The sequence below is a fragment of the Saccostrea echinata genome, unplaced genomic scaffold (genome assembly GCF_033153115.1).
Source record: "Saccostrea echinata isolate AGI-Se365-2 ecotype Australia unplaced genomic scaffold, CSIRO_AGI_Sech_v1 ptg000054l, whole genome shotgun sequence".
Classification (NCBI taxonomy): Eukaryota; Metazoa; Mollusca; class Bivalvia; order Ostreida; family Ostreidae; genus Saccostrea; species Saccostrea echinata.
Genome location: NW_026889803.1, coordinates 38,918,491 through 38,929,629, shown reverse-complemented (window position 1 = coordinate 38,929,629; position 11,139 = coordinate 38,918,491). Strand labels below are relative to the sequence as shown.

Here is an 11,139-nt window from a genome sequence, read left to right as displayed (position 1 = left end):
TGTAAAGTACCTGTCCAAGTACGTTGCATATGACCTTTAATTGGTTTTTCAAGAAAAAAAAGATACAATTTATTACTTGTGAGGCCTTTCATGAAAATTTCCATACCAAATTACCAGCCATATATTAATTATTCGAAACAAGATGTGTTTGTGAAACACTGATGCCCCCGTATGGCAACTTATAGCAAAGGTTAAACTTTCTCAAATGCAAATCAAATAGTTGGTACCCAAAGTAAGGTCTTGTGTCGAGGAATATACCTGTGAAATATGAGAGCCCTAGGAGCAACCATTGAATAGGTATGGAAAAGGTTAAAGTTTTTTCAAAAGTAAGTCAAACATCCAGGTAAAGGTCAAATGGTCAAAATTAATGGTGCCTTAGGAAAGGCCTTCTCACAAGAAATATACTGGTGAAATATGAAAGCTGAAGCACCAATCGTTCAAAAGTTATGACCAAGGTTTAAGTTTTTCAAAAGAAGGTCAAACTCCAAGATCAAGGTCAATGGATAACAATTGTTGGTATCCAAAGGAAGGTCTTGTCACAAGGATTATATATGTTAAGTATGAAAGCCCTAGCACCAACGGTTCAATAGATATGGCCAAGGTTAAAGTTTTCCAAAAGTAGGTCAAACTCCAAGGTCAAGGTCAAAGGGTCAAAGTTGTTGGTATCCAAAGGAAGGTCTTGTCACAAGGATTACATATGTGAAGTATGAAAGCCCTACCATCAACCGTTCACAAGTTATGGCCAAGGTTAAAGTTTTTCAAAAGTAGGTCAAACTCCAAGATCAAGGTCAAAGTTGTTGGTATCCAAAGGAAGGTCTTGTCACAAGGATAACATATGTGAAGTATGGAAGCCCTAGCTGCAACGGTTCAAAAGTTATGGCCAAGGTCAAAGTTTTTCAAAAGTAGGTCAATCTCCAAGGTCAAGGTCAAAGGGTCAAAGTTGTTGGTATCCAAAGAAAGGTCTTGTCACAAGGATTACATATGTGAAGTATGAAAGCCCTTAGCACCAATTATTCAAAAGTTATGGCCAAGGTTAATGTAGGGTAAAATTTTGCAAAACTGGGTCAAACTCCAAGGTCAAGGTCAAAAGTCAAGTATGGTGGTACCCAAAGAAAGGTCTTGTCACAAGGAATACACATGTAAAATATGAAAGCCATAGCTCTAACCAATCAAAAGGTATGGGCAATGTTAAAGTTTTTGCGGACAGACAGACAGACGGACGGACAGGGCAAAAACTATATACCCCCGAATCTTCGATACGGGGGCATAAAAAGGGAGTGGGTTGATACTACGTGCCTGTGCCTGAGCACACGCAGAGAACAGAGAGTTCCGAATGTCAGCGTGTGTGAAACAAGTAAAAAGTGTAGAATTCTTCTATTATATGGATTAAATTTTTGGGTGAAAGGTATATCCACAGTCTCAAAAAGGTTTAATTGTTATAATTAATTTCAGGCGCGTAGCTACCTATACGCAAGTACGCAAGTGCGTACACATCATTTTAACCACAAAAAAAAAAAAAAAAAAAAAAAAAAAAAAAAAAAATTAAAAAAAAAAAACAACAAAATCTACGAGGGAGAGAAAATGCAATATCAACCAGCAAATATTTCAGTTTCAAATTATTTTCAAATTATCAAATTCTTTTTGTCATATTATTTTGAATAAATTATTGCGATATCATGTCTATAAAATCAAATTTGAAATCTATTATTAAATTATTACCAAATCCAAATAAATTATTCGTAAGCTTGTAAGTGTTCTATAACAGATTGACAATTTTTTAAGATATTTGTTGAGAAATTAAATTTTAATCATATCGTCGAATGGAGTGCTTTATCAAATAGTACATATTTTAAATACTATGTTTTTTTTTATAACATTTATTATACTTGGTGCTGAACATTATACTATAAAAAAAATGCAGACGATACCAATGTATCGGTAAATTATCCAGCCACAAATATACGTAGAAGTTTCCGTGGAAGTTGCACGTTGCGTTAAAAACAATATTACTAATTTTTTTTTATTTCTAAAGAAAAGCGAAGAATCATATTTCCTGCAAGAAAGTGATTGAAATATTTGGAAAAACCCTGCAGCTTCCGGGGGCTTCGTCCCCTGGGCCCCCACCAGGGAGGGCTTCACCCTGTCGTTCTCTGCGTACACTTCACTTCCATTCTGGCTACGCGCCTGAATTTGATAGTTATTTTCAATGCAACTTTATTTATTTTCCCAAAAATCATTTCGGAGCGATTCTGAATTTTCTGCTACATTGCGGGTACATGTATAAGGGAGGCATTCTAACTGTGGTGAGGGCCTGTCCCGAGCCAAAGTTGGATTTACTAGTATTCTAACTAGATCCGCCCTTGTTTCTCAGCGTCTAAATCGATAATCTCCGTCACCGAAAAAAACAACATTTTTTAAAAAGTCAATCTGTTTCCATAAATTTCAGTAAATCGCTTTTAATACTTCGTCAGCGTACATTTTTCTTTGCTTAGTTACTAAAAAGTCCGAGATTGATCACGGACGGCGTAAATAACTAGATATGCGCAGTTCAACTTCCAGTTATAATTAGCTGAAAATAGAACAAAAATAACAGTCATAACACCAGAGAAAGAACTTGATGGTGAAGGTGAGTGGTCTTCTTGATAATAGCTACCCTATCATGTAATTATGTTATATACATATGTAGTCCGCCAGCAAGTCTTGTTTTCATATTTTTAGTTTATCGTCCTCTCGTGATTTTGACGGTTTGTAATAAACAAATAGTCCTACTTTCGATTTGACGATGGCCCCAGAAACTGCGACTCCGGTTCGTGTTATTTGTTAGAAAATAAGTTGACTAGACAACTGTTGATTGTATTTGGACAGTCTATACATGTATATATAATCACAGGCCTCCGAATTTCTCTGATTTACGATGCACTTGTGTATTTATAGATAGAGGGGTATATTTATCACTCTGATCAATCATATAACGCCTTATTGATGGAAATTCAGAGGCCTGTGATAATGATATAATATGTAGCTGTCCCTGGGGCGTGCTTGACTCTGTGTGTGTGTGTGCGTTTTTATACACCACTAATCTGACAAAAAAGAATGTAGGATGATCACTGTCATACTGGTTTATGACGTGGTGACGAAAAAAAATTATTTTAAAAAGAGTTCGGGGGAAGTAGAAGGAAATACCTGTAAGCATCTATTTTAATGTTTGACCACATCCCCTCACAAAGTCAGGGGTCCTCGGTCCACCTCAGGCGCGGATCTACGATTTTTCCCAGAGTTTGTATGTTCCTCCTCCCTCCTTTCCTGCCCCCTTGGAATTTTCAGAGTTATTACTCTATAAGATATAGATAACTCGTAAATTCCAGCATCCTCGCAATGCCAGGAGTCCTGAGTCAACACGTTGCCGTGGGACCCCTTGGCCAATTTCATTCAATATTTCATGGGCTGACTTTAGCGACGTCTTTCGGAAAAAAAAATACAAATTTTGATTGTTTTTTATATCTCTCAACCAATCATATCAAGTCGTCCTATGTTTAACAACTTGTAACACGTGCGTTTGAGGTTTCAAATGAACCCTCTCTGTTTACATTATCTAACTATTTATGAAAGCTTTAATTTGTTGGTGCTTCTCAATGAGAGAAGCAAGCCCTAAAATAACGAATGAAATTGGCCAGGGGTCCCACGACAACTTGTTGACTCGGGACCCCTGGCATTGCGAGGATGACATTCCAGAGGGATGACCCCGAGCGCCCCCTTTAGATCCGCGCATGCAAGGCACAGTTTTTGTATCCACTCTGTTTCTACAAAACGTGGCTTGTGACGATGAGGACAGTACTATTGTACAAAAATACAATTCCATAAAGTGCAGTCAAAAATTTTTCAAATGTATATTGGGCTGATTTCTAGTGGTCTGTAATTATAACAATCCCTCATGATTATTTAAGATTTTAAGTTTCAAAATGAATTCTTTAATATCTGCGGGACTGTAAACTTTAACACGCATGTAGGACTTATTTTTGATGTTATGTTTACTTGTAGATTTGAAAAATGGAGAAGATTTCCAATTTACTCTTCCACCATGGTAACCATGATCATAATTCCCACGAACACCACGACTCCAATAAATACCATGGAAACCTGAAGTCCCACGACTTCGAGAGTAATCCCATTCCACCGAAAGATATTGTAACTTGTCAAGATGGCTTGCTGGACGTATGTGTTTTAAGGAAAGATACAATGGGCGTCTGCTCATATTTAAAGAAAGAGATCAACGTTTATGAGACTACGGGTACGAAAATTTTTACGCTCTCATCTTCTGATTTTCCACAGTACCTCAGTGAGACGAAAGGTGGCATCTTGTTTACAGCATTAGATGAAAATAAAGTATTCAAAGCTCCATATCCACCATTTACAAATGTTGCGGACAAGAGAGATGTTGACATGGTGCCAGATCAGAGAGATAAAAATGAATCAAACAAGAAATCTAGTAGTGCGACGAAGACCACCTCAGCTGGAAAAGATAGTAAAAGTTCAAAGAAGCAAAACAAAGGCAAGGCAAAGGAAAAGCAAGAGGAGAAGATGGAGGTTGACGAGGATGGGAAGACACCCAAAGCAGGAGGAAAAATGGATGGTGACAGGACAGCAGACAACGTATATGATATGAAAGCAGAAGCCATTTTTAGCACAGGTGAGTGGATTCCAAGGGGAATACATTGCACAAAATTGGGAGACATAATCGTCTGTCTTTGGAATGGACAGCGAGGTGAAAAATCACATGGAAAAGTCGTGAAATATAGCAATGATGGAAAAGTAAAGAAAGAAATTGACATTTGCCACCACAAACCTCTCTACGCATGCCCAATGTACGTCACAGAAAACCACCACGAGGATATTTGCGTCTCGGATTGGATGAAGAAAAGTGTTATTGCTGTCAACCGGTCGGGATCGAAAAAGTTTGAATATGAAGGGCACAAGGAGCAAAATGACGAAGAAAAGAAATTTGATCCAAGAGGTTTGGGCACGGATTCTTTCAGCAACTTTATTATCGCTGATTATTGGTATCACCGACTTCATATATTGAACGAAAGTGGCCATTTTCTAAGATTTATAATCTATGACAACATACGAGGTCCAACCGGAGTTTATGTAGACGAAAACAACATGCTTTACGTCTGTGAACTGGGTGGAAAGAGCATCAATGTGATAAAATATTTGAGATAAGGAATTGTCTCTAGTTAACTCTAATTCTTATATACATTATAATATATTATTTAGTAAGTAATGTTATTGTAGTGTATGTAGAGTGATGTGTATTTCATGTGTTTAATGTTAAACTCTACTGATTAAAATTAATTGATGGATTGATTGATTGATTAAATGTTATTTAACGTTCTATTCGAGAATTTTTCACTCATAATGAGTGATATAAAGACGTCATCATATACCGGTGAAGGATTTCAAATTTAGACCTTTACTCGACAAGCAAGATCTTTGAGCAGTGAGGATTCTTTAGTGTGACACTGAACCTCGGTTTTTAAAGTCTCATCTGAAAGACCCGTGACTCTTACTTCTAGTGCCGGGCACTTGGCGAAGAAACAGTCACTACCTATGTTTACGTCGTAGGTTTGACACGGCGCCAGGAAACGAGAATTGAACCCGGGAAGCGAGCGCCCTACCACTAGGCCATCTCGACAGGTAATTAATCGATGGAATTAGCAAGTCAAAAATACCTCATAGAATTAAACAGTCGGAATTATTCAATGAAGTTATCAAACCAGAAATGACACAAAGACCTCGATGAAAAACTTATGAAACATTATGATAATATTCATTACGTTTTGAGAAAAAAATGTTGACCTCATTGGTTGAATATGTTTCGAATTCTTTACATGAAGTATGCAGACATTATTTTGTAATTACAATACACTCAAACCTCGTTATCTCGAACTCGACGGGACCGAGATTCAACTTTGAGATATCCAAGGATTTGAGATAACAATGTTAAAAAATAAAAAGGAAAAGTCGTCGGGACTACAAATCACTTCCATATATCCCTAGGATTCGAGATATCGATGTTAAAGATATCAACGTTAAACTTTTTCGCGTCAGTCTTGATCCTTTTTTATACGTTATTTATAGTTCCTTTCCTCGTACATGTAACTACCGTTTCTTTGCATGAAATTGAAATAATATATTATCAAGAATCGAATAATTTTATTCGATAATCGGTGATATCGAAGGAAATTTAAAAGCTGACTTATCTGCTTTCCTTCTGAATTCACAAGCGACTCAAAGGAATTTTAAATAATTCATGATCGATTGGTAATTTGAAAATTCATGCCTATATGTAAAAGTTGAAGATAACAAACAGTGATCGATCTCATAAATCCAATAAACAAAATGAATCGTGAACAGGGAAAAAACGTGGACCACTGGAAACATCAGAGGTGGGATCAGGTGCCCAAGAGGACTAAGCATCCCCTGTTGATTGATTACACCCGTTGTAAGCCCTATGTAATGATCAGGTTGACAGAGTACTCCGTAATCAAATTAAGCATCCCCTGTTGACTGGTTACACCTGTTGTAAGCCCTATGTAATGATCAGGTAGACAGTACTCCGTAGTCAAATTAAGCATCCCCTGTTGACTGGTTACACCCGTTGTAAGCCCTATGTAATGATCAGGTAGACAGTACTCCGTAGTCAAATTAAGCATCCCCTGTTGACTGGTTACACTTGTTGTAAGCCCCATGTAATGATCAGGTAGACAGTACTCCGTAGTCAAATTAAGCATCCCCTGTTGACTGGTTACACCCGTTGTAAGCCCTATGTAATGATCAGGTAGACAGTACTCCGTAGTCAAATTAAGCATCCCCTGTTGACTGGTTACACCCGTTGTAAGCCCTATGTAATGATCAGGTAGACAGTACTCCGTAGTCAAATTAAGCACCCCCTGTTGACTGGTTACACCCACCGATAGCCCTATGTAATGATCAGGTAGACGGAACATTCCATAGTCAAATGTAGTATAAACTCAATTACCCAAACAATAAATAAATCTAAAACATTTGCAAAATGGAATTGATAAAAATAATTGTCGCTTAAGGGATTTCTTTTTCACTGATGCTCCTGTCTATAATCCAAAGTTTTCATGCCGAGAGAATGCTCTTTGTTGTCTTGATCTCTGCATTGTAAAGTATAATTAATTATATGAATATAGAAATCGCCTTTTATTAGTCCCCTACCGGTGAAACCGGTAGGTCCTTCTCGTCTGTCCATCTGTTTGTCGCTATGTCAGTCTGTCAACCTGTCCCATTTATTTTTCCATACTCTTTCTTCACTACTGCAAGTATTGAGCTGATTATTTGTATGTGAGTCTTTCTTGATAAGTCACACTGCATGCATGCCATTTCAACAGAAACTTCAGACTAATTTTAGAAGATTGAATTGGTCTTTAAAAACTCACATTAGTCATTAAAAAATCAGATGGTATAAATACTCATTAACGCTTTCTTTCTTATGATGTTTTTGTCATTTATCAGTAATCATTTTAAAACAAACTCGCAGAAAGCAGATTTGTACCTCTTTGCTTTATACTGTGTATTTGAAATTTGTTTGTAGAGTAACTAAAAAGAGAGATTTATTTTTGTCAAGAATCGGCCAATTTCATGTCGAGGACGAGAATTCATGATGGCTCTTGATAATTTCGATCTAATCCATTGAAAAAAAATTATATTTCATACTTAGAATTCAAATGAAAGGAACACTGTTATGCATATCGATATGAAAACAAAGCCATGTCGACATTTCTTTTAATTAAAGCGAGGTTTAAAAAAATGCACTTCAGCTTATAATAAGCTTTCAGTAAAATTAAAATTGAAAAAAAATATTAATAATAAAGAGAGGACAGGAAGTGACATATGGGATTCTTTTATAATTTCTGCAAAAATATAATAAAGGGTTTGTCTACGATTTTTTGGGACAGCCGTCATACTTTAAACGGTTTAATGCTTGCCTAAGTGATATGCCAAGACCTTTATCCACATATCAACGGTTGAGTGTAATTTTCTTTATGAAATCCATTGGAGACATACAATATTCAATCTCCTGTAATACACACAAAATCTTGTCACAGCGCGGTAGAATACACAATGGGAACTACATACACTTTCAATACACTAGGAACTCCAAAATGTATTTTTTTTAGGTTCAGTTTAGTAACAATTACCCCATGAAATTGATTAAAACTTCGGATGTACTGTACTGCAGCATTTTTGGGAAGTGGTGTAAATAAAATGTGGATCTCTCAAAGATCTTAAAAAATCCCAACTTTTTTCAAAAGTCGAACATCATAATGGTTTACCTTTTTACACTTTATACAACCATTCCTGACGATAAATCAAAAACTTTTTGATATCATAGATAACTGCTTCTTAAATAAGGAGTTTTTATATGTTGTGAAAGGTAATCTTAAAATTAATTATTTAAGATCGGTCTGATTCTACACAAAAGAAGTATTCTGAGGTTGATATTAAAAAGATACTGGAGTTCCTCATTGACAACATTTATGTATTCTTTGGAGACCAGGTCTTCCAACAACCTGTTGGAATTCCAATGGGCACTAATTGTGCTCTTTTATTAGCAGTTCTGTTTTTATATTCCTATGAAACTCAAGTTTTTCAAAAACTTCTACTTAAGAAGAAAACACTGTAATGGACTTCAACTCGACATTCAGATAAGTTTTCATTTAACAGTAGTTATATGTATTTCTATTCATATATCCACTAGATATATCCCAGTGAACTCAAAAAAAAGACGCTATAGATTCTGCTACATCTGTCTCATATCTGAATGTTTTCCTAACATAAAGACGATCAGGACAATCTAACAACTAAACTGTATGACAAAGGGGATGACTACAGCCTTTCCATCGTCTACTTCCTTATTTATGTAGTAATATTCCACTTTCACTTGCAGAGGGTGTTTATGTCTCCCAACTTATTCGATATTCAAGAGCATGCTCTGAGTACGATCAATCAATTTTTAAACCGAAACAAGCTACTGACAAATAAGTCGATGTTACAGGGATTTCAACAACCTCGTTCAAAGTCAGCATTTCGTAAATTCTATGGTCGTTATATATATATATATATATATATATATATATATATATATATATATATATATATATATATATATATATATATATATATATATATATATATATATATATATATATATATATATTTGAACTATGGCCATTTCGTCCAGTTCAATTCATTTTTAGAAGAATGTATAATTCCTGTCTGGGCTTATTATGCTATGGAGAAACATTTCGGCACGAAGATTTCTTTTGAGCTGATGCTGTGTTAGGACCTTGATCAAGGTCATTTGGGAATGTTTCATTTGAGTCTATTTATCATCAAAAATGGCCATTCTTGGGGTATTTATATTTTATGAAGCACATCTTGTTTAGCTTTATTTTTAGTTTTGATCAAAACCTATTAAAAATTAATTACAATGTATTGCTTTAAGAATTTTTCAATCAAACACATGTTCGTAATATTTCTTGCCACTCCAAGCAGTTGAATTAAATCAAAGAAATATTTGATAATCATATGAACTTACTGAATGATATTTAGCAAAAGGTTATCTCCCTTCTGGGGTAATTTGTCTTACATAAATATTTTTGTGGATAAATCCGATTGTAGAAAGATTTTCTAAAATGCATATACAAAATTATTTTTCAGACCATAATCATGTTTGGCATTTTTTTTTTCTAGATTCATTTTTTCTCAAATTATCTGCTATTGCAATGAAAGCCATATGATATTACAGTGCAAACAGTTTCAAAATTCAATTTCAATAAATATTCGATGAAATGTTCTTTGATGACGCTTAATGGGTGTTAAATGTTTGTTAAAAGTCCCCTTTTATCAACCAAGCTTTAATTTTTCCTTAAATTACAGTAACATTTATTAAAACTCCTGCAGGATAGTAGACAATTAATTATTGATAATATAGAATATGCTGTCTTTTGTTACTCAATTTTATTGCTGTGTTTTCACAGAAAGAGGAAAATTATGTAACATTTTATTAATAAAAAGCATAACACTGTACTTGCAAGCATTAATTAAATATTGTTGGCAAATAGAATTTTTCTTAAATTTTCATGCAATTGCTTGGTGTTTTTGATTCTGGACCAGAAAAGTAATCAATATTTAACAAAGCATTAAGAAACAAATAAGTTGGTTTTAATTAAGCCATATTTCTCAAATAATACTTGCATCCTTATATCAAACATTCAGATCTTTGAAAATTGCTACAGGTCCCGAAAACACAGAAAAAGATGTATGCTTTTAAATATTTTTGAAACTGTTGGCTTTCACGTTATACCAAAGATTGTCTAATAAAGATATACCATTTTTCAAAGAACTATAGAATTCATGAAAACATTCAAAAACACCTTTTCTGAAATCATTAACAAATTGATATATCATTGAATAAATCATACTGGATTCTTCAAATTAAATTAAATTTAATTTGATTGATATTATATTATTATAATATTGTATTATAATTATCATATTGTATTGAACATGAACCATGATCGGGCACACGGAAAAATCCATAGACAACTCAGAGTAAAAATAATGGCCTAACAATTTGTATGAAAAACTTCAGAGTCAACATTCGACTTAATGATATATTGTATTTGCTGACAAGATCATTGTATCGACCATAGAATTTACGAAATGTTTGACTTTCAAAGAGACTGTTGATATTCTTGTTTCACCAACTTATTTTTCAAAAGCTTGCCTCGTTTTAGAAAAGTTCGTTCGTAGAACATGCTCTTGCGCATTGAATCAACTGGAAGACATTAACTCCATTATGCAGGTGATGGTATATTGCTACATAAATAAGGGAAGTTGACAATAGAAAAGTTGAAGACATCTCGTTTATCATACAGCTTTGTTGTTAAGCTACCATTAACGGTTTTTTTCAAATAAAATATCCAAATGGACTTTTGCGAGAAATGCTGATTTTTACAGTCGCGTGACGGCTTACTTTTACACTAGGACAATATACGGAAGCTCTTTTGCGATATTTATATTAGAATTAAAAGATAATAATGAGTAATT

At 34.7% G+C, this 11,139-nt stretch overlaps 1 protein-coding gene across 1 annotated transcript; it reads left to right on the top strand.

Moving 5' to 3' along the window:
* The first annotated feature begins 2,544 nt into the window (after nucleotides 1-2,544).
* Nucleotides 2,545-5,364, top strand: LOC133172394 (uncharacterized). The gene is made up of 2 exons (XM_061307272.1): nucleotides 2,545-2,626; nucleotides 4,039-5,364. Exon 2 carries the CDS (start codon nucleotides 4,048-4,050, stop codon nucleotides 5,218-5,220), a length of 1,173 nt encoding a protein of 390 aa, XP_061163256.1. The 5' UTR covers nucleotides 2,545-2,626; nucleotides 4,039-4,047; the 3' UTR covers nucleotides 5,221-5,364.
* Nucleotides 5,365-11,139: the final 5,775 nt, after the last annotated feature.